This window comes from Geotrypetes seraphini, chromosome 1, assembly GCF_902459505.1.
Source record: "Geotrypetes seraphini chromosome 1, aGeoSer1.1, whole genome shotgun sequence".
Classification (NCBI taxonomy): domain Eukaryota; kingdom Metazoa; phylum Chordata; class Amphibia; order Gymnophiona; family Dermophiidae; genus Geotrypetes; species Geotrypetes seraphini.
Window position 1 is genome coordinate 512,650,357 of NC_047084.1, and position 24,670 is coordinate 512,675,026.

Genomic DNA, 24,670 nt, shown 5'->3' on the forward strand with positions numbered 1-24,670 from the left:
ATGGATATCATAAATGAAATTTTACATACCAGTTACCGTATTTTCACGCATATAACGCGCGCGTTATACGTGTTTTTACAAACCGTGCATAGCCTTGCGTGGTATACGCGTGAGCGCGCTATATAAAATTTTTTTTACATAGTTCCCCCCCGATGCACCCCCACAGCGAAGGACCGCTCGCACGCACTCCCACCCGCACCCCCACCCTGAAGGACAGCTCGCACCCCCACAGCCTCCCGACCCCCCCCATCATGTAGAAGTTCCTACCGGTGTCCTGCTGCTTCCTCTTCCGGCGGTTCGCCCTTTCTCTAACGTCAAGCCCTCTTGCCCCGCCGACTCCCCGACACGATCAGGGCAAGAGGGAGCTCAAGCTCTCTTGTCCAATCAACCGCGGCACCCCCAACATGATCGGGGCAAGAGGGAGCTCAAGCCCTCTTGCCCCTGCCAACGGCGGCACCCCCGACACGATCGAGGCAAGAGGGAGCTCAAACTCTCTTGCCCCAGTCAACCGCGGCACCCCCGACACGATCGGGGCAAGAGGGAGCTCAAGCCCTCTTGCCCCTGTCAACGGCGGCACCCCCGACACGATCGGGGCAAGAGGGAGCTCAAGCCCTCTTGCCCCCCGACACGATTGGGGCAAAAGGGAGCCCAAGCCCTCTTGCCCCGCCGACTCCCCAACTCCCCGACAATATCGGGCCAGGAGGGAGCCCAAACCCTCCTGGCCACGGCGACCTCCTACCCCCACCCCGCACTACATTACGGGCAGGAGGGATCCCAGGCCCTCCTGCCCTCGACGCAAACCCCCCTCCCCCCAACGACCCCCCCCCCAAAGAACCTCCGACCGCATCCCCCAGCCGACCTGTGTCCCCCCTGGCCGACCCCCACGACACCCCCACCCCCCTTCCCCGTACCTTTGTGTAGTTGGCCGGACAGACGGGAGCCAAACCCGCCTGTCCGGCAGGCAGCCAACGACTGAATGAGGCCGGATTGGCCCATCCGTCCCAAAGCTCCTCCTACTGGTGGAGCCTAAGGTGCCTGGGCCAATCAGAATAGGCCCGGGATCCTTAGGTCCACACAGCATTGTTTCAATCCTTTTAACCATTTTCCAAAATCCCTGTCTTACCAGGGATCTAAAGGAGCTTACAACGCATGCCCCTTTGGCCACACGCTGTGGCTGCAGGTCACTTTAGCACTTTATCTCCAATACCAGTCCCGTATTGATGATGTTAGCGGACCAATAGATGGAACTGGAAAAGGGGTTTCAGCATTTGCTAACAGTCTCCGATGTTTCCAGGTCCTTATTCTACTACCTCAATATCTAACACAGGTTATTGCAGTACTTCATCCCTCATACCAGTCCTATATTGATGTTGTCAGTGGGCCAGTAGATGGAACTGGAAAAAAGGTTTCAGAACTTGCAGGCAGTATAGGTACCTCCAATGTTTTCAAGTCCTCACTCCATTCCTCCTCCAGCTAGCACAGGTCATGCCATGCTTTATCCCTGACACTGTTCCCATATTGATGACATCAATGAGCCAGTAGATGGAGCTGAAAAAGAGTTTCAGCATTTGCAGGCAGTTCTCCCAGGTAACTCCTGATGTTTCCAGGTCCTCACTCCACTTCCTGTTGCTTCACTCAGTGTTTTATAGGATCTGTCATACCTTAGCTGTCTTTTCTCCAAGCTGATGAGCTCTATTCTCATTAGCTTCAAGTTCTATTCCCTTATTCATTTTGGATACCATTCTGTTCTTTTTGGAGATGCAGCAAGTGTACACAATACTTAAAGTGTGGTCACACCATGGAACAATATAGAAGCATTACAATATTTTTCAAATTGTATTATCTATTCCTTTCCTAATAATTCCTAACATTCTGTATGCATTTTTTGGCTCTTACCACATGCTTAGCAACTGCAAAAATCTTCAGAAAAAAAATCTGCAAAAATCTAATCAGTTTTGACATGAGAAGAATGTTTAATCTTATAGATCATCTTATAGATACACAGCATCGGGGTGGGGGTGGGGGGAGGATGACTCCATTCTCATACTTTCCAGCAGGGCCTCCACCAGAACCTCTCCTTCAAAATACTAGAACCTCTATTTTCTCCTCTTTCACTTTTTCTAATATTTTCTCCTTCTCCCTCATTTCCTATCCTAACCTCCTCTCTTTCTTCTCTCCCATCTTCTATCCTTGATCTATCCTCTCCACTTGCCAATCACCAGGGCCAGATTAAAGGGTAGGCCTAGTAGGCACGTGTCTTGGGCCTGAAGATTTCAGGGAGGCATGCTGGCAGCTGGTGTGCTGACTGTCAGACTTACACCCCTGGCTCTTCTGACTCTCCCATCTACTTCCGCTCCTCCCTACCATGCAATTGAATCTTCAGGCAGCTGGCAGTGGCAAGCCTGCTGCCATCAGCCTGCCCTGGGAGCTGCCTCTCTGCAGTGACTTCCTATTCCCACTTAAGCGGTATGCTGCAGAGAGGTGGCTTCCAAGGCAAGCTGACGGCAGCAAGCTTACCTTGTTGCCACTGCCAGCTGCCCAAAGATTCAGTTGCAGTGCTGGAGGAGGTAGGAAGTTACCACCTAATGAAAACAATGATTTGTGCAGATATAGGTAGGCCTGGAGGCTTGTGGAGCTCAGAAGAGGGGCAACAAAACGCATATTAGTAGAATATAAGGTGACATATTGTGTGTAAAGGATTATGATGCTGCTAGAATCTCATCTGCAGTATTGCGTTCAATTCTGGTCTCCTTATCTCAAGAAAGATATAGTGGCACTAGAAAAGGTTCAAAGAAGAGCAACCAAGATGGTAAGGGGGATGGAACTTCTCTTGTATGAGGAAAGAGTAAAACGGTTAGGGCTCTTCAGCTTGGAAAAGAGACGGCTGAGGGGAGATATGATTGAAGTCTATAAAATCCTGAGTGGAGTAGAACGGTTACAAGTGGATCGATTTTTCACTCTGTCAAAAATTACAAAGACTAGGGGGACACTCGATGAAGTTACAGGGAAATACTTTTAAAACCAATAGGAGGAAAAAAATTTTTCACTCAGAGAATATTTAAGCTCTTGTACGCATTGCCAGAGGATGTGTTAAGAGCGGATAGCGTAGTTAGTTTTAAGAAAGGTTTGGAAAATTTCCTGGAGGAAAAGTTCATAGTCTGTTATTGAGAAAGACATGGGGGAAGCCACTACTTGCCCTGTATTGGTAGCATGGAATATTGCTACACCTTGGGTTTTGGCCAGGCATTGGTAACCTGGATTGGCCATCATGAGAACGGGCTGCTGGGCTTGATGACCATTAGTCTGACCCAGTAAGGCTATTCTTATGTTCTTATATTCAGTATCAAATAATCTGATTAAATATTGCAGGTCTAACTGCCACAAACTCTTCCTGCTCTTGCAAAATAAGGGTTCTTGTCTCTGGCATCAAGAGGCGGCTCTCTGTCCTTTTTGCAGCAGACCCCAATCCCTCCATAGGACTTCCCTCTCTGTGTGTGAGCACTTCTTCCATCTTCTTATAAGGCCCTCTCCTTATGTATGTGAGCTTTTCCCCCATTTTTCCACCTCCCTGTGCGTGAGCTCTTCTTTCATCAGTCTCCCTCTATGTGAGCTCTTCCTTCATCTTCTAATGAGACCCCCCTCCCTGTGTGTGTGAGCTCTTCCTCCATCTCCTCTTAATATGAATTTCTATCTCAGAGCTTGAGTTCCTCTGCCTACCACCCATCCTCAGTAGTATGGGTTCTTCTCCTTTTGTGTAAGCTCCTTCCCTATCCCCCATCAATTTTCCCTCCCTTTATGGGTGTTCTTCCCATACCCCCTCAAGCATTGTAGACTATCTTCTCACATACATTCTCCCTCACCCTTGGGGCAGGGAGCAGAGAGTGAGGCAGGGCATGACTGGTGGCCCAGGGTACTTGTGTGCCTAGGGCCCATCGAAGGATTAATCATGCCCTGCCCATCACTCCTCATCAGTCTTGATCATGTCCTCTTTCTCTCCTCTTTCATATCCTACCTGAGATCTTTCAACCATAAATTTCCTAAAGAAACAAAAGTAATTTGTATACAAAATGATAGCAGATAAAGACCATATGACCTATCCAGTCTGCCTGTCTGTACCATCTATTAGTCAGTCCTTTCCCTTAGAAATCCTCTGTGCTTGTCCTAAGGTTTCTCGAACTCAGTTACACTTTGACATAGAACAAAAAAGAGTATACTTAGCATGTAAAATGATTCAAATATATAAAAATGTGCTATATAGCTACCACAAAATTGCCTAACTCTTGCTATGAAACCTATTCTTAAGCTGCCACAGGAAGCAAGAGAAAGTGACTATAGATTTACAATTAATTGTGCATGTATCCCTGAGTATATCAACAGTGCATAGAAGTGAGGTGTTTTCAAATGACTAAAATGCATACTGTCATCTAAAAAATTAATGCATCCGTAGGCTGATAAAAACTGATCAGAGTAAGCCATAAGATCAACGTCATTCTGTATTTCTTAACATTTAGATGTATTCTAATTTATTTACCTTAAACATTTATTTATTTTATTTGCAATTGCTAGTACTATCTATTATACAAAGCAAGCTGCAAGAAATAAATCTCGCATGCTCATCAATAATGCTTTTGTTTTTCCAGATCAGGACATACATTAGCTACTGTTGGAGATCAAATATACTTATTTGGAGGTTGCACTGAGAAGAATATTTATAACACAGATATGCATGTGTTAGATACAGGTATTATATTTTCCAGCCTTGCAAATGATGTCATTACTAAATTTAATGCAACAATATGTCATAATAGTTGGTATCATCATTATGGGGGAAAGTTATCAACGCAGGCTAAGCTGAGTTATTTTATCACAAATTGGATTATTTTAGCACAGGGTCTCATTGCAAAAAATGGAACCCTTTGCTAAATAACTCAACTTGTGGTAACATAACCTGACTTAACAGTTAAATACATCTCTATGTATATATTTCTGAAAAAAGTACAATGTAGACATTATTAAATAGATTCTGTATAAAAAAATGCAGTGGAGTACAGTAATTTCTTAGATCTACTTCAGATCATACCATTCGGTGAGCCGGGGAGGGGGGACATACTACACCCCCTGCCAACAAAAGGCATCCCAAATCAAAAGATTGTACAAATATATGCATTTTCAATTCAAAATATTTAACGTATATTTTGCTCCATAAGACACATCTAACCATAAGACGCACCCTAAATTTAGAGGAGGAAAATAAGAAAAAAACCATTCTGAACTAAATTCTCCCTGCCAGGCTCTGCACCAAACCCCACACTCCTTGCCATGCTTTGTACCCTGCCCCCCTCTGGTGGTCTAGTGTTAGGCAGGGACAGGGCACAGATGTGAAGGCAGATGACTTTTTAAAATATGCAATGTCACCTCAGTAACAACTATAGAAAAATAGACAAATATAGACAGCAGATATAAATTCTCAAAACTGACATATTTTGATCACTAAATTGAAAATATAATAATTTCTCCTACCTTTGGTTGTCTAGTGATTTCTTTCTTTCTTTCCTCAGGCCCAACAATTGTCCCTTCCTTCCTTCCTCCTATGTTCCCCTCACTGTCTTCCAGCCTTTGTTTTCTTCCCCCCCCCACTCAGGCCCAACAATTATCCCTTCCTTCCTCCTATGTTCCCTTCACTGTCTTCCAGCCTTTGTCCTCTCCACTCCCCCTACTCAGGCCCAACAATTACCAGTATCCCTTCCTTCTTCCCTCCTATGTTTCCCTCACTGCCTGCTAACCTTTGTCCTCTCCCCTCCCCCAACTCAGGCCCAACAATTACCGGTATTCCTTCCTCCCTCCCTCCTAAGTTTCCCTCACTGCCTTCCAGCCTTTGGCCTCTTCTGCCCCACCCTAGTCCGCCCACCCACTGAATTCAATTACCTCCCGCTGTTGCCGCTGTGAGAATACATCAACGAAGCAGCAGCGGCAGGGAGTTTGGACTCCTAGCTCAGCAGCGGGTCAAGGGACCAGGCAAGGAGCAAATTGCTGGGAAAGGCCAGGTGGATGCAGCGATTGCACGCCGCCGGCCCAGAAGTCTTACCCCCAACGTTAAGTGCCTTTCCTCCAAAGTATACAGATTGAGATTTTTAAGTCTGTCCCTATACACCTTATCACGAAGACCACACACCATTTTAGTAGCCTTCTTCTAGATCTACTTCATCCTTTTTATATCTTTTTGAAGGTGCAGCCTCCAGAATTGTACACAATATTCTAAATGAGGTCTCACCAGAGTCTTATACAGAGGCATCAATACCTCCTTTCTCCTACCGGCCATACCTCTCCCAATGCAACCTAGTATCCTTCTAGCTTTCGCCATCAACTTTTCAACATGTTTGGCCACCTTAAAATCATCACATACAATCACACCCAAGTCCCGCTCTTCTGTCGTGCACATACAGTTCCAACAGAAACAGGTACTGTGTATATTCTTTCTCCTAACTCCTCTAAAAGATAACATTTCCTAACAAAAGATCCTCCATTTTGACTAGATCCTGATCTATTGGGGGAGATCTGCCCAAAGACAATTCTCCTACCCAAAGAAAGAGCTTAAGAGCTCCTCTGATGATGTCACTCATTTGTTTCTTTGAATCCACCATTCAGAGAGATTCAGGTCTCATTCACCGCACGTTTCCAGAGGTTGCTGGAACACAAAGGCTGGGTTTCCAACTGCTTTCTGAACTTTGTTTATCCTTCATTACCAGTTCAGATCAGATTTCACATACCAGCCACCTTTTCTGACCAGGAGCCCTAAACCTAGTGACTGCTATCAACCATGGTCAGGGGAGATACACATGCACCAATACTCCTAGCTTCTTGGAGCATGAAGTCTACCCCTGGCTAGCAATGTTCCCTCTAATTTTTTCATAGGCTGTGTGCGTAAAAAATTTCATCTATGCGCATTTTAAAGAAAAACTAAATTTGTGTGCGCTGTAGAAATGATTGCCAGAGGGCCCGGAGTTCAGTTATGGGCATTTATGGGCAGGTCTTTGAGTGTAGTCTGAATTAACAAAAACACAATGTAATTTTAGTTACTTTATGTAACATAAAGTCTCATTTCAATAAACATAAATTATGTTTAATTGAAATGTTTCATTGAGCGCTACCTATAAATAAGGTATCTTTATACTTTATACTTAAAATTTAGAAAATAACAGCAATTTAGTTTTCAAAGTTTTTCCCTGCGATCTTTCATATTTATCCAGTCCGAATAAATTCTGTCAAGATCTGTTGAGCCTCCATCTTGAAGGTGAGACTCTTAACATGCATCAACATTTCCAAATGCTCTAAATGTAAACGATTCCTTTGTTTAGTCTTCAAATTGTTCATTAGACTAAATCCACACTCACAATCTGAACTAGATGCTAAGAATGTAGCACCAGTGTTCATCAATTTTGCTAAATCTACCTCCTTTTAAGAAAACATATGATAGATACATATACAAGGCAGAAGACTTACAGTAGACTTACAGTGGATTATTGCAGCTGTGGAACTGAACTTACCTGAGACCTGCTGTGTACAGGCTTGGGGAAAAGCTTTATTGAAAAGCAGCTGTTTGGAGGGTAAAACCAGTGAGGATTATGTGGTTTGTGTGGAGAAATCCTGATCTGTACACAGGGTTTTCCTGTGAAGTTTTATTTTGCAAATTACCTTATGTTTTTGCTTGGCCATTTTGTTTTTCTTTTCCTTACCCTCCAAACAGCTGCTTTTCAATAAAGCTTTTCCCCAAGCCTGTACACAGCAGGTCTCAGGTAAGTTCAGTTCCACAGCTGCAATAATCCACCCTTCAAACAGTCTCAAATAAGAAAGCCTCCAGTTATCATATAGCATTGCTGGGCTTAGGAGAAGTGCCTAAAGTTTGCCTTCAGAAAAGAAAAAACAAAACAAAACCCAGCTTTCCAAAAATCCCTCCCAGTTGCCAACAAACTTCTCCCACTAAGAAAAACAGGACACTCTCAGCTTCCTATCAAAATGAGCAGAGAACAACACAGTTAAGCAAAACCCCACAGTTCTGGCAGTCAATGAAACAGGCTGAAAAAAAACAACCTCAGCCAAAAAGCAAAACAAAAACTCACAATAGTCCAAATGATCACAGTCTTCCACTCAGTCTTTACAAATAGCAGCTAAGCCTACTTCCATCTGTTCAGGTTGTGTTAAGCAATCTTCAGGAGCCAGCTCTCCCTGAAGTTCCATTGGCACCTCTTGGTCTGGCGCTACAAACTCTGGAGTGGCTCCAGATTCCTCCACTTCCATCGGGTCACAGGCATTACCCTCGCTTGAGCCAGAAACTTCTTATTTAGGGAGAGCCCTGAGCTTTCTCCCTAACTTCCCTAACAGCATACTGAAATCCACAGGCTTTTCAAGAGGGAAGCCACGCCCTGCTCTGACTGAGCCTGCTCTCACCTGGGCTTCTCTGGCTCCCCCGGTGGACACTAGGGCAATAGCCTTTCTCCCTATTCCTAGGAATTGGTTTAAAATCTATGTCCCTAGCCCTGTTGTGTGAATGGTAGTGACTGTGTCGGTTTACCTCATCCCCCCATTCTGGGTCTGTGGTATCTTCAAGTGGATCAGATTGGTACTGGGAGCTGGCCTTGGCAATCCCCTTTTTGGGCCTCTTGTCACCCTTTCTTCCAGCTTTCACAGGGACCATGGCAGGCCCTGAGCCTGACTGGTCACAGTGCGCTATCAGGATAAGAGTGTACACCCTTTAGAAAGATTAATCATGTGTGCAAATAGCATGCACTATTATCAATAAATGATTTTTTAACAGCATGGGTTATGTTATTGACATTTCCCATATCATTATAAACAACAGCCTATCCTTACTATTTGTTAACTATGCCCTTAAATCAAATTAACGTGCCTTAATGGGTATTGATGTATATAACTTATATTAAGATTTCCTGAAGTAGGGGGGCGCTGGTGAGCAGGGGGGCGCTGGTGAGCACCGACTGGGATGGCTGCAGGGTGACTGAGCTCCTGCTTTACATCGACATAACTCGAGATTAACATCGCTTTTCTTTTCTTTTTTTTTTGTTTATATTGATCCCTCATAGCAGCCTTCTCATGTCTACCAATAAGCCCAGTAAGAGGAAAAATGCCGAACCGTCCTCTCCTCAAAAATCGCCCGACGAAAAATCTGATGAGGTCTCTGGGGCCTCCATTTTGGAAGAGCTCCGTTCAATACGGAGCTTATTGATAGACACGAAGCAAGATGTTACTGATATTAAATCAGATCTCACATCATTACGTGAGGATTTTGCCAATGTTAAAGCCCGTACCGAAACTTTGGAAGCTAAAATGCAATCATCCGAGGATTCTATCAAGCTGCTTCTCAAGCAGTCCTCTCGGATTGCCCAACTAGAGCTTGCGCTGGAAGTTGAAAAGAACAGGGCTAAAAAGAACAGTTTTCGTCTTCTCGGTTTACCGGAAGGGCGGGAAGCCTGTGATCTCTCTGAATTTCTTTGTGCCCTTCTGCCGAAATTGCTCAAACTACCGCCTGAAATGAAGATTGAATGTGATACAGCATATAGAGTGCCTCAGCACGTGGCGCGCCCCAGCAGATTTCCGCGCCCGATAGTGATCACATTACTGCGTCAAGCCCAAGTTCAACTTATCCTACAACGGGCGAAAACACATGCACCAGTGATGTTTGAGGGCTCTAAATTGATTCTGGTTCCTGATTTATCTAAAGAAACGGTAAAGAAGAGGAAACAACTACTTGCCTTCCGCCCTAAACTGACTGCCATGGGCGCTAAGCACGGCCTACTATACCCGGCGAAAATGAGAGTTACTTTTCATAATGCAACTAAAGATTTCACTAACCCGGCTGATTTGGCAGACTACATCGAAAACCTGAACCCGACAGCGATTGATAAAACATGAGAGATTTTGTGTCTTTTTCTCTGCTCAGGGAACTTTTAAAGCTCTCATCACCGGACCCGTCTGCCATAGAGCTGGAATTATGGCTGCGGCCACGAGGCTGCCCAGCCTCTCTCTGTTATTGTTTTTCTTTGTCTATTTCAGCGTTCTAATAGAGCAATGTTATGTTTTTCAGATAACTGTTTGTTAGCTGGCTTCTCAGTTCCCTTTGGTCCCTATTCGTGGTTTGCCTTCCCATGGTGTCTATCTGTCCTATTGTTCTTGTTCTTATTCACGTTATCATCGCTGCAAGTAGCGCTGTTTTATTCCCATGTTATTTCAATACTCTCAACTGGCTTGTGTCATCGTATATTTCTATGCTTTTTGTAATATTATTTTTTTCTTTTCATTTTCCATGTCCCTTTGGTTTTGCCTTCAGCATATATCAGCTCCTGTCCACTTTTCTGTTTTGTCCTGTTCAGCAAGGTATACTGTGTATATATTGAGACCAGATTGCATTCCATCTCAGTGCAATGCTTATATTCATGTCCTTATTTCTCTGCAAGATAAGCTCATCTGCCATAGGAGTTCTATTTTTCCTTATATAGAAGCAGTACAATCCCTGTTTCACACCTTTCATATAGCTGTACTTATTTATAGTGCTTTATACAGGATGGTGCTGGCCTACGTACACGGGCATCAGCTTTATATTGTCAACTGTCTTATTATATGCCTTGCAATTCTCTCAATTGTCTGCCTATTGCCTATTTATAAAGGTTATAGCTTCACACTGTTTTTTCAACACTGTGCAGTTGGTTGCTATATGACTGCTTATCATAATTTCCAAATATACTGTATTCTCAAATATATGTTCTATATGATTACCTCTAAATATGGCACTCTTTCAACATCCTATGTTATTTTATATTCCTGCCTTATGATTACTTACCTGCTTCCGTTCTCTAACACATGTATATGTCACATGTTAGATTACTCTTCCTCATTCTGTTTAGCCTCAGCTGAATTGCTTATATGCTGTACTTATGCTGTTTTACTCATGTGGATATATCACTCTAATGCTTTGAAATGCCACTAACCTGCTTTTCTTTAAATGTAAAAGGCTTTAATAACCCAATTAAGAGATCCAAAATACTTCAATACACTGCTCAATACAACCCGGATGTAGTATTTTATCAGGAAACCCATCTGAATGATTCAGAGTCCAAAAAGATCTCTCCTAAGTGGGCCTACCCGCCACTATACTCAGCTGCAGTGGGTAAGAAGAATGGTGTAATTACACTGATTCGCCGCCGTTCGGATATCAAGATTATGTCACATGCCACTGATGACTGTGGTCGTTGGTCTAAGACTGAGCTGTCCATTGATGATTCTCCTGTCAATGTCATCAATCTATATGCTCCAAATATCGATGACCCCACCTTTTTTCACAAGATATCAGACATGATTGCCTCTGCAGGAGACATACCAGCCATTGTAGGGGGTGACTTTAATCAAATATTGGATAAAACTATGGACAGGCAATCTAAATCACACTATCGTCCCACTAAAACAGGGCAAAGCATACAAGATTTAATGTCTCATTTAAAGTTCATAGATGTCTGGAGATTACTCCACCCTGATGACAGAATGTACACTTTTTATTCACCACCACATGCCTCTTATTCAAGAATTGACTACTTCTTAATAAGCTATTCCCTGTCTCACAAAGTTAGCGCTGCCCATATTAATTCAATATCGATTTCTGATCACGCATCTATAATACTTCAACTCACTGATTTGGGTAGTCCTCGTCCCTCAGGTCTATGGAGATTTAATTCCACATTACTGTCTGATGAAGATTTTATTAAAACTATCAAACGTCATATCGAGTGCTATTTTGAGTTTAATAAACCTGCTGACACATCCTGGCAGACCTTGTGGGACGCATTCAAGGCCTATATACGGGGTCACATCATTTCATATGCAGCTAACAAACGCAAGACAGACCGTCTTAAATTACAGCAATTGGAAAGTAATGTACAAGACGCAGAGAAACTACATCAGGCTGATGTTAACAACCCTGATACACTCTCTTCCCTCAGGAAATTGAGAATGGAATACAACTTGATTCTAAGTACGGAGGCTTCCAAGGAAATTTTTCACAAATCTGCCTCTTACTACTCCAGTATGAACAAAAGTAGTCATCAGCTTGCAGCATATCTGAAACTGAGATCTGAGAAAACTTCCATACCAGCTATTAAAGATGGGGTTGGTACCACTCTATTGAATTCCACTGATATTTGTCGACAATTTCAGACATTCTATCACAATCTTTATAAGTCTAAAAACCCAGACCCTTCTAGTTATGACTCCTTCTTGGAACAATTGCCTCACCCATTCCTTGATGAAGCAGATGTGACTTCTCTCATTGCACCAGTTACATCAACACAAGTGGAGCAAGCTCTGCATTCAATGGCGAAACGTAAAACCCCTGGACCTGACGGACTGTCAGTGGAATTTTACCAGGCCTTCAGTGATGATATTCTCCCATTTCTGACTCAATATTTTGATCACATGGCTGACACTGGTGTGGCATTTGGCACCTTTACAGAAGCCCTCACCATAGTACTTCCTAAAGTGGGTAAGGACCCTCTCTACGTTCAAAACTATAGGCCTTTATCACTGATAAACGTCGATGCCAAAATTTACGCGAAATTAATAGCTAATCGCATGAACTCCATCCTACCTATCATCATCCACAAGGATCAATGTGGCTTCATGAAGAATAGATTATCCAGCGATAATACTAGACTCTTTGCACATATCCTCCTACAAGCTAGTTGCTCCAAGGAACCCATGGTGGCGATGGCTTTAGATGCCGAAAAAGCCTTTGATCGGGTGGAATGGCCTTACCTTTTTCGTGTATTATCTTGGTTTGGTTTTCCTCCTAAATTTATACAAATGGTTCATGTCTTGTATTCCAATCCATCTACTAAGCTCAGAATTAACGATGTAATATCTGACGGGTTTCATCCTATCAGGGGGACGAGACAAGGCTGTCCGCTATCTCCGCTGTTATTCAACGTTGCGCTGGAACCCCTGTTAATAGCCATCAGAGCATCATCTAATATCATCGGAGTACGTGTGGGAGATCTGGACATCAGACTATCGGCATATGCCGATGACGTAATGATTTATGCCACTTTATCTTCTATCCCCCATGTATTGCAAATTATAGACAAATATGCGCTCATATCAGGCTACAAACTAAATGCCTCAAAAACGGAAGTTATGCTTCTATCAGGCACCCCTTGTGGAGACCTTATCACCAAGCTTGGCTTGCAATACTCGTCTTCCTCTGTGAAATATTTGGGAGTATATTTCTGTCCATCAATCGAAGAAACTAAACAATATAACGAGGATTATATCGTCAAAATAATTAAGGAAACTACAACATCCTGGTCTCCCTTGAAGCTTAGTTGGTGGGGCAGATTGGACTCTATTAAGATGGTTTTGGCCCCTAAAATAATATATGTCCTTTCTATGTTACCCTTCTTGTTCTCTCCTAAAGCTTATAGTAAATGGGAGGCACTGCTGTCTGGATTTTTGTGGAACCATAAAACGCCTCGCATAGCTCTGAAGAAATTGAAAGCTCTTAAATGCAATGGCGGAGTGAATTCCCTAGTCTATACGACTATCATGTTGCTTTTCTGGGGAGACAGGGCTCGAAGTGGCTTTCAGACGACACTTCATATGATAACCCAATCTGGCTGCAGCTGGAGCGACAACTATATAATAAACAGTTCTTAAAATATGCATCTTTCTTAACATCTCCTCCTTTAGTACGTGACAATGTGATGTTGTCTTCTACTGTCACGGCAGTGAAAGAATTAGACAACGCTGCGCCTGTACAATGGAATTCCACTACCCTGACTCCCATCTGGCTTAATCCTCAAGTCAAAATACAAGGATTACATGTAGAATGGAAATCATGGATCAAGCTTGGAATCTGGTCTATTTTGCAAGTCATGTTAGATGGTAAACCATCATCTTTTGCTGCTCTATCATCTAGTTATGGTTTATTACCTACTCAATTCTTTCAATGGCACCAACTTCAACATTGTCTTCAAGCTTCCTTAAAGAATCATTCCTTATCACTTGATGCGCCTACTATTATAGACTGGTGTAAATTGTTTAGTGGTAGAAGAGGTGAAACATCTAAGTGGTATAAGATGCTGAAAATGTTTAAATTCCACAGCCCTAAGGTGTTATATGATATATGGGCCCATGATATCTCCTTGTCCTTGTCTGCGGACCATTGGGAATCACTGTGGCTCACTTCTTTTGGGGCACTGCGAGCTGCTTCTATTAAACAGATGGTCCTTTTCTTGTATCATAGGGCCTACTGGACCCCCCATAGATTATCTAAGGTATCCCCAAATGTATCTAACTTATGTTGGTCATGTTCCTCTAATATGGGTACTTTACATCATATGTTCTTTTCTTGTACCCTTTTACAACCATATTGGACTAATGTTTGGTCCACTATTTGTGAAATTTTACCCATTGTGGATCATTTAGATTATTCTGTCCTTATTACAGGTGATATTGCTTTGACATCTCAGCTAGATAGAAGTGATGCCAAACTCCTACATTGTCTATTGCTGATTGCACTTAAAATCATTTTATCTCACTGGAAAGACTTTTCCGCCCTTACTTACCATGAATGGTGGAACACTGTCTGCTTATATGCTAAGTATGAAAAATCAATTGCGGAAAAAGATAGATTGTCTCTTTCCTCATTTCAATGTATATGGTCCCATGTATTATCCTATGCTGAACAATCTCGTTGACTTATTGCACTATGCATATATTTACGATGCCACACTTTCTGCACCATGTCTGCTTAACTCTTCTTGTATACTAGGTGATTGTAGCCTTGATGACATGATAGTTCTTTTGGTTATGTGTTTACATTTTTGTATTCCTTCTTGTCAAACTTTCAATAAAACTTATTGAACAAAAAAAAAAAAAAAAGATTTCCTGAAGTTAATATGCTGAAGAGAAATTAATTTAAAAAAAAAGAAAAATGTGAATTTTCTATTGGTTATCAAAGATGTGGAGGGACATTTTCAACATGACATACAAATCTGATCCAGTGCCAAACATTGCCGTTTTTGAACCAGAAAAACATCTGTCTTTTTGGTTCAAAATAATTGCCCTAGTTTAGACATTTTTGTGCTTAGTTCATCTTCCTTTTCAAACAAAAAAACATCCAAGGGAAAAATGCACAAAAGCAAGCCATTGGAATGTCTGGGGTTCAGCAGTCATACTAGACATCTCAGCAGAGCAGTGGCGCAGCCTACAGGACACTGCGGTGAACTTCATATAAAAGGTCCCAGGTACAAATTACATCATAAACCACTTAAATTGTGTGGTGAGCTTTCCAGAAATATCAAAAAAATATACTGTATCCAGCTGTACACCACTACAGTAGCCCCTATGCCTGAAAAAGTCACTTGTATATTAGTTCAGTAGGTATGTTTTTGGTGCACTTACACTTTCCACCACAAATGTACCAGTTAAAGTGGAATATGGGCCTGGGTCCCTTTATCTACAGTCTACTGCACCGACCATTAGGTTACTCTAGGGACCTGCTTGATGCATTAACAAGAAAAGCCATTATATCTGCAGTTGTCATAGAGTCTGCTATATACTGTCACTTCCACCACTTAGGGAGGTAGGAGTGGGTCAGTGACCATTGGGGCAGTAAGGAGAGGGATCATGCCTTTATCCCTACAGTAATCATCCAGTTAGTTTGGATACCTTTTTGGCACTTAGTTATTATTGAAACAGGTCTAACTTAAAACATCCTATATTATGGAACATTTATACAGTGTTCCATAATCGCAGAAAAATGTCCCAAGTAGTAAACCCACCCTAGTCCTGCCAAAAAACATGCCCCCCAACACACACCCTTGAGATTTAGATGAACTGTGAAGAAAACCATTTAAAAAAAGAGTTTCAAGGGGAGATCCAAGATGGCTGCTGCTAAGACGTGCTGAGAAGTACGCACCTAGCTGCTCTGTTCCTCTACTCTTTTTCCATGATCTGGAGGCTTGTGTGGCTTGATTTCTTTTGTCATGCTGAAGAGGAGAGCCGGAGCGCTGCTGGCGTCTTGCAGCGCTCTGTGGTGCCGACTCTCGGCAGTATTGAAGAGCTGTTGCGGCGGATGCAGGGAGTCATGACCCCGACGTTTGACGTTGGCCCGCTGAGGGCACCGGGGCTGGGCGAGACTGGAGCTGCATCTCTTGGGCTGGATACCACCCTTAGCCCAGATGTCCGTGCATCACCCCTGCAGCCTCAGATTGCCAGCTGTCCAAGGGGTGAGGTAACCCAGGAGTTGGGGGCGGTCTTTTCTCCTGAGGCAGTTTCCATTACTACGAAGAACATGGAGGCAGAACTCCCAGCTCAGGGAGTTTCTGCTGAAAAATCTGGGGCCTGTTTGACAACTGGAGGAGGAGCAAACCAGACGGAGCAAAGCCAGGGAAATTCCTCGGAGAGTAAGCATTTCTACACTCAATAAAAATTTCCTATATGGGAGAAGACCGTTCAGGTGACTCTTGAGTCACTTTGGGACTTAGTGGCTAATTTTGCTAAAACTATTATCCCCAATTTCCAATACATAGAAAATAAATTGATTCAACATACCAAGGATCTCAAGGAATTAAAGGAAGATCTGACTGTTTCAAATACCTCAATTGAAAGGCTTTTATCAAGATTTAATAGGGTCTAAACAATTGCAAGAGGCCCTAGTTAAGGATAATGTAAATCTCAGAAGGAAACTAAAAACGCTTGAGAATAACTCACGTAATAATAACTTGAGACTTATTAATTTTCCTAGACTGACAATGGTAACTCCTAGGGAAATACTTAGGAGATACCTGGTAGAAATTCTACAAGTCCTGGAAGAAACATTGTCCCCATTTTCTCAAGTGTACTATTTGCCGAATAAAAATTGGCCTCAATCACAGAAAAAAACTGACCAAACAATGTTGAATATATCGGAAATTTTGGAAACGTCTGATAAAGATATAAGGCCAGTTTTGCAAAGCCGCGCTAGCGACTGCAGCGTGGTAATGGCCCCGAAGCCCATAGAGATTTAAAGGGCTTTGGGGCTGTTGCCGCGTGGCAGCCGCTAGCGCGGCTTTGTAAAACAGACCCATAGTAACAACTTCTACATTGATATTAACTGTAGCTCTATCAATTGATAAAGTTTGGTTATTGAGGCTTTTCTTCAAAAACAAACAAAGATTTTCTTGGACTTAAAATCCAAATGTTTCCTGACCTTTCAAGAGAAACTCAAAGACACTGTCAAATTCCTTCTTTTGAGACCAAGGGTCACTTTATTGGGGGCTACATTCTATCTCAGATACCCTTGCAAGTGTATTATTTGACACCGATCAGTTAAATATGTCTGTTTTTGAACCTCAGAAGTTAACCGCTTTCTTGGCTTTGTCCCGAATAGATGGGGGAACATCAATTGCTCTATAATTTAAATAAGTTACTCCCACCTCAGCATTATGTATAGCATATTCCTAATTGATTTAAATTTCTATATTTTTTTCTCTCGCTTATTTGTAATCTTGGATCCAAAGGACTGGACTTGAGTTGAGTTAGTCAATCTATTATTTTCTTCTTTTGTTTTAAGGAATATCAAGGTGTAAATGTTTTATACTTTGAAAAATTAATTTCCTGTCTAACCAACTTTCTGTACAAGTTATACTTGATATGTAATTTGAAAATTTATAAATAAATTTTAAAAAGTTTCAAAAATATTAATTTGTATTTTTTGTGAAAAAAAAAAGAATCCACCTGCCACTGTATGACATTTTTTTGGATATTTTTCTATTTTGAGAATGAGCCCCGATGGTACATATCTGGGAATGTTTGGATAGGTAATATAGTTCCCTTGATAGTTAAGCGTTCCACATGAAGGAAATAATAAGAGGGTGCTATTCTGAATTATCTCATGTACCTGCAATATTTTAGCTTATCTTGCTTAGCATTTTAACATCTTTTGTACTAAAATTATGCAATCATACTTCAGTTACTTTAGTGTGGCAGCAGTGTGATGTCAAGGGGGAAATACCGAGTGGAAGGACTCATCATTCTTTTACAGCACACCATGACAAAGTAAGCGAATATGTTCTAACACTAAACAATTTTCCCCATTTTGTGATGGTATATCTTAAGTCCTATTCTACAGATATGATTTTGAAGTATCCTATTGATAAAAGTCTGTTTGATGCCAATTTACTAACTCACAAAAATTTCCACAATTGGGCTCTATGGAAGCAATTCCATAACTATGCTCCTTGATCTGTTTGTATCCACAAACACTGAACTTGTGTATTCCTGACATGCTATATATATCATAAAAGCAGATGCTATGATTCCCTAGTTTTGTGAAACGATGTGTGGGCTCAGGCTTTTAGGCACCAATTTGAGCACGTAAAATGCATTTCTGAGGGGGCAATTCTAAACATAGGCACTAAAATTTGTGGACCAATTATTGCCCAGATTCTGTAAATGGCATCCAAATTTGAGCACCTAAAAAAAAAAAAAAAAAGACCCCTGAATGCTATTCTAATAACAGTACTCCAAGCTGGACACCATTTATAGAATAGCATGAAGCACCAAGATCTGTGCTCAACTGTGGGCACAAGAATTTGTACCAACTGAAACCTGGTATAAATCCTCACACATAAATTAGGTGTGGATCCCCCATATTCCATAATAGTGCACACACCTTTAGTAATGTTTATTATTACCCCTAATTTCTAGGTTTTGACAGGTTAGAGTAGGGGTTAATAAAGCCAACCCAAGTTATGTTTAAATCCATATTTGCTTTATTTCAAATATTTGATGAGTGGTATATCAAGATTAAAATAAACTTGGATACATAAATGTCCTAGAGCAGTGATGGCGAACCTATGGCACGCTTGCCAACTGTGGCACGCGAAGGCCTTGCAGCTGGCACTCGCAGGGCCGCCATCAGGGCAGTACTACCAGGGGGTGCACAGGAGAGAGAGCTGAACGGGGACGATGGGGGACCCGCGGGGTTAAATATAACTCGAGCCGCAAGCCTCGTCTTCTACTCCGACTGCCCTGCCGCTCACACAGCCGATCGGAAATCTTCCCCGACGTCAGCGCTGACTTCGGAGGGAGGGCTTAAGCAAAGCCCGCCCTCCGACGTCAGCGCTGAAGTCGGGGAAGATTTCCGATCGGCTATATGTGCGTGGCAGGACAGGCAGGAAATAGAAGACAAGCCTATGTGGCTCGAGTTACATTTTGCTGAGAAAGTTGCTAAGATGGGCTGGGAGCCAAACGGGGAACACAAAAGGGGGAGGGAGTGCGTTTTGGACACAAGGCATGAACTTGGGAGAAAGGAAGGGAGGGAAAGAGATGCTGAGGTGGGGGAGGGAATGGGTTTTTGGACACAGAAGGCATGAACTTGGGAGAGAGGAAGGGAGGGAAAGAGATGCTGAGGTGGGAGATGGAATGGGTTTTTGGACACAGAAAGCATGAACTTGGGAGAGAGAAAAGGAGGGAAAGAGATGCTGAGGTGGGGGAGGGAATGGGTTTTTGCACACAGAAGGCATGGACTTGGGAGAGAGGAAGGGAGGGAAAGAGATGCTGAGGTGGGAGAGGGAATGGGTTTTTGGACACAGAAGGCATGGACTTGGGAGAGAGGAAGGGAGGGAAATAGATGCTGAGGTGGGGGAGGGAATGGGTTTTTGGACACAAGGCATGGACTTGGGAGAGAGGAAGGGAGGGAAATAGATGCTGAGGTGGGGGAGGGAATGGGTTTTTGCACACAGAAGGCATGGACTTGGGAGAGAGGAAGGGAGGGAAAGAGATGCTGAGGTGGGGGAGGGAATGGGTTTTTGCACACAGAAGGCATGGACTTGGGAGAGAGGAAGGGAGGGAAAGAAATGCTGAGGTGGGGGAGGGAATAGGTTTTTGGACACAGAAGGCATGAACTTGGGAGAGAGGAAGGGAGGGAAAGAAATGCTGAGGTGGGGGATGGAATGGGTTTTTGGACACAGAAAGCATGAACTTGGGAGAGAGGAAAGGAAGGAAAGAGATGCTGAGGTGGGGGAGGGAATGGGTTTTTGCACACAGAAGGCATGGACTTGGGAGAGAGGAAGGGAGGGAAAGAGATGCTGAGGTGGGGGAGGGAATGGGTTTTTGGACATAGAAGGCATGGACTTGGGAGAGAGGAAGGGAGGGAAATAGATGCTGAGGTGGGGGAGGGAATGGGTTTTTGCACACAGAAGGCATGGACTTGGGAGAGAGGAAGGGAGGGAAATAGATGCTGAGGTGGGGGAGGGAATGGGTTTTTGCACACAGAAGGCATGGACTTGGGAGAGAGGAAGGGAGGGAAAGAGATGCTGAGGTGGGGGAGGGAATGGGTTTTTGCACACAGAAGGCATGGACTTGGGAGAGAGGAAGGGAGGGAAAGAAATGCTGAGGTGGGGGAGGGAATAGGTTTTTGGACACAGAAGGCATGAACTTGGGAGAGAGGAAGGGAGGGAAAGAGATGCTGAGGTGGGGGATGGAATGGGTTTTTGGACACAGAAAGCATGAACTTGGGAGAGAGGAAAGGAAGGAAAGAGATGCTGAGGTGGGGGAGGGAATGGGTTTTTGCACACAGAAGGCATGGACTTGGGAGAGAGGAAGGGAGGGAAAGAGATGCTGAGGTGGGGGAGGGAATGGGTTTTTGGACATAGAAGGCATGGACTTGGGAGAGAGGAAGGGAGGGAAATAGATGCTGAGGTGGGGGAGGGAATGGGTTTTTGGACACAAGGCATGGACTTGGGAGAGAGGAAGGGAGGGAAATAGATGCTGAGGTGGGGGAGGGAATGGGTTTTTGCACACAGAAGGCATGGACTTGGGAGAGAGGAAGGGAGGGAAAGAGATGCTGAGGTGGGGGAGGGAATGGGTTTTTGGACACAGAAGGCATGGACTTGGGAGAGAGGAAGGGAGGGAAAGAGATGCTGAGGTGGGGGAGGGAATGGGTTTTTGGACACAGAAGGCATGGACTTGGGAGAGAGGAAGGGAGGGAAATAGATGCTGAGGTGGGGGAGGGAATGGGCTTTTTGACACAAGGCATGGACTTGGGAGAGAGGAAGGGAGGGAAATAGATGCTGAGGTGGGGGATGGAATGGGTTTTTGGACACAGAAAGCATGAACTTGGGAGAGAGGAAAGGAAGGAAAGAGATGCTGAGGTGGGGGAGGGAATAGGTTTTTGGACACAGAAGGCATGAACTTGGGAGAGAGGAAGGGAGGGAAAGAGATGCTGAGGTGGGGGAGGGAATGGGTTTTTGGACACAGAAGGCATGAACTTGGGAGAGAGGAAGGGAGGGAAAGAGATGCTGAGGTGGGGGATGGAATGGGTTTTTGGACACAAAAAGCATGAACTTGGGAGAGAGGAAAGGAGGGAAAGAGATGCTGAGGTGGGGGAGGGAATGGGTTTTTGCACACAGAAGGCATGGACTTGGGAGAGAGGAAGGGAGGGAAAGAGATGCTGAGGTGGGGGAGGGAATGGGTTTTTGGACACAGAAGGCATGGACTTGGGAGAGAGGAAGGGAGGGAAATAGATGCTGAGGTGGGGGAGGGAATGGGTTTTTGGACACAAGGCATGGACTTGGAGAGAGGAAGGGAGGGTAATAGATGCTGAGGTGGGGGAGGGAATATGTTTTTGGACACAGAAGGCATGGACTTGGGAGAGAGGAAGGGAGGGAAAGAGGTGCTGAGGTGGGGGAGGGAATGTGTTTTTGGACACAGAAGGCAAGGACTTGGGAGAGAGGAAGGGAGGGAAAGAGATGGTTGTGTACACGGGGAATAGAAGAAAGGAGAATTTTTGGTCATAGGGAGGGAGTGAGGTACAGACAGTGGCATACCAAGGTGGGGGTGGGGGCGGTCTGCCCCGGTTTTACGCCCCAAGGGGGTGCACAGCTGGCCACCCTCCAGTGTTCTCCCTAGGCTGGCAAACTGTGTCTCTTTAGCCACTTGAGTGCCACCGCCGCCATTGGGAACAGGCCGGTGCCAAGTTCTCCCTGCTTTTCCCTGTGGGGCCGACCAACTCTCTCCACCCGCGTCAATTCTGATGTCGGAGAGGACGTTCTGGGCCAGCCAATCGCTGCCTGGCTGGCCCAGAACGTCCTTTCCGATGTTGGAATTGACGTCGAGTGGCGAGAGTTGGTCGGCCCCGTGGGGAAGAGAAGCAGGGCGAACTCGGCGCCGGCCTGTTTCCGATAGAGGCAGTGGCAGCCTATTCCCCAGTGGCGGTGGCAGCATTTTCCCAATGGTGGTGGCATAGGGGAGGGCAAGGAGAAAGAAAGAAAGGGGGGGACAGGGAGCCAAAAATAAAAAAAAAGAAAGAGGGCTGGGTGAAACAAAGAAAAATGGGGCATGGAGAGAGAGAGAAAGACAGACATACAGAATGAAAGGGGGTATGGAGAGAGAGAAAAAGAAAGAAGGGGGTAGGGTGAAACAAAGAAAAAGTTTGGGGAGGGAATGAGGTCTGGAGGAGAGAAAGCATACAGGAGGCTGAAAAAAGGGAAGAAATATTGGATGCACAGTCAGAAGAATAAAGTGCAACCAGAGACTGATGAAATTACCAAAGGTAGGAAAATGATTTTATTTTCAATTTAGTGATCAAAATGTGTCCGTTTTGAGAATTTATATATGCTATATGCTGTCTATATTTTGCACTATGGCCCCCTTTTACTAAACCACAATAGCGTTTTTTAGCGCAGGGAGCCTATGAGCTTCAAGAGCAGCATGGGGCATTCAGCGCAGGTCCCTGCGCTAAAAACCGCTATCGCGGTTTAGTAAAAAGGGAGGGGGAATATTTGTCTATTTTTGTATAGTTGTTACTGAGGTGACATTGCATAAAGTCATCTGCCTTGACCTCTTTGAAAACCCGCGGAATATAAATGATAATTAACATTTTCTCTGCGTACAGGGTGCTTTGTGTTTTTAAAATTTTATTGTTGGTAGATCGTTTTGACTTGGCCACAAAGGTAAGGGGGAGGGAGGGGAGCTGCTGAAAGAGTCTACCTTGACGTGGTTGCAGGCTTACAAATCTTTTGGTCAAAGAGTGCGGCGACAGAGAAAAGTATGTGTGTATTCAGCCCATTATAAACATTATAAATTGCCAATAAATTGAAATGAAAACCAAAGGATTGTGAATCAAATTGATTCTCTGACAATACAAAGATTCCAACCTTTAAAAATGATGTTACATAGTTTAGGCAACTTTATAAAGAGTTTTTAGATACTAAAATCTTGTTATTAAGGTTTAATTGACGTGCTGGCACTTTGAGGAAATTCTTTGGTTTTGTGCAGCAGTTTGGACACTCGGGCTCAAAAAGGTTAGCCATCACTGTCCTAGAGGAAGAAGCTTAGTTCTGTGCCAGAAGTTCTTTCCCTAATTCTTTTTCAAACACATACTTATACAATTTTATTCTGTCTACTTCTACACTTACACACATGTTTGTTTCATATCACAAATTTGGTCTACATAGTAATAAAGTAAATGATGGCAAATAAAGACCTGTGTGGTCCATCCACTTTGCCCAACAGTCACGTTCATTCTCAAGGCAATTTTGAAGTAACAAACCAGTAATTCATTTTACTTGCTAAGTTCCATTATGTCTTCCCCTCCACTAAGATAGGTAAGACCTGTACTCAGACAATTTGACTGTGGTATAAAATACTATGGGGCTCATAATCGAAAGAGAAAAACATCTAAAAACTGGCTTAAGTCGGCACTTGGGTGAATAGTTCCCAGATACGTCCAAGTGCCAATAATAAAACAGGTTTTTGGACGTATTTCTAAACGACCTAGGCCTTCATAGTGCCGCTGAATGACCAAAGCTAAACAGGGCATTACAGGAGGAGTGTCGAGGGCGGGAGTTTGGCGGGACATGGGCCGGCTTAGACTTAGGGGTCCTTTTATCGGCGTTAAATCGCCTGCTGCGCTAGTCGCTAACGTCTCCATTGACGAGGCATTAGTATTTTGGCTTGTCGCAGGAGTTAGCGCGTGATGAAATGTCCGACGTGCTAACCCCCGTAGCACACCTTGATAAAAGGAGCCCTTATTCGTACAGCATGTATAACCGAAAGTTATACAGCCCAGGATCGACGGAACTTGGACAATGTGACTTAGACCATGTAAAACATGGTCTAAGTCACAAAAACCCACCTAAAGTCACCAGATAAGCACTGCAAACACATAAAACAGACCCCCACACACTACCCCAGTGATCACCGACCCCCCCACCCCCATAAAAATATTAATCGCACCTTTAAAATTCAGCCTCCAGACTATCATCACCTGGCCGCCTGGCATAGGAAAGCCTAGTCGTCCAGCACAGAGGAGGCTTAAGCCATCTTGAGGGTGGGTTAGGGACTCATGCAGTGGAGGACCCATGCCCATAAGCCCCTGTAATCACTGCATTGATACTTAAACATGTGCACTCCCCTATACACCCCCAAAACCCTTTTGTAATGGCATATAAGTGGCTCCTATAGCCATAAGGGCTATTGTGGTGGTAGATAAGTGGGTCTAGGGCGGGGGTCGGCAACCTGCGGCTCCAGAGCCGCATGCGGCTCTTTTCCACCTTTGCTGCGGCTCCGGTAGTGTGTCACGCAGGCATGCAGCTTAAGTCCGGCGTCGCGGCGGGAAATAGCC

General features: G+C 43.9%; 1 protein-coding gene across 3 annotated transcripts in view; it reads left to right on the forward strand.

The window, feature by feature from the left end:
• LOC117352255 (kelch domain-containing protein 3-like) overlaps positions 1–24,670 on the forward strand; it is a 171,106-nt gene that overhangs the window by 71,892 nt on the left and 74,544 nt on the right. For all 3 annotated transcript variants that reach the window (XM_033928622.1, XM_033928605.1, XM_033928614.1), the window contains exons 9-10: positions 4,641–4,741; positions 18,014–18,099. In XM_033928622.1, coding sequence (XP_033784513.1) covers positions 4,641–4,741; positions 18,014–18,099 — 187 coding nt within the window. The remainder of the gene's footprint in view (positions 1–4,640; positions 4,742–18,013; positions 18,100–24,670) is intronic.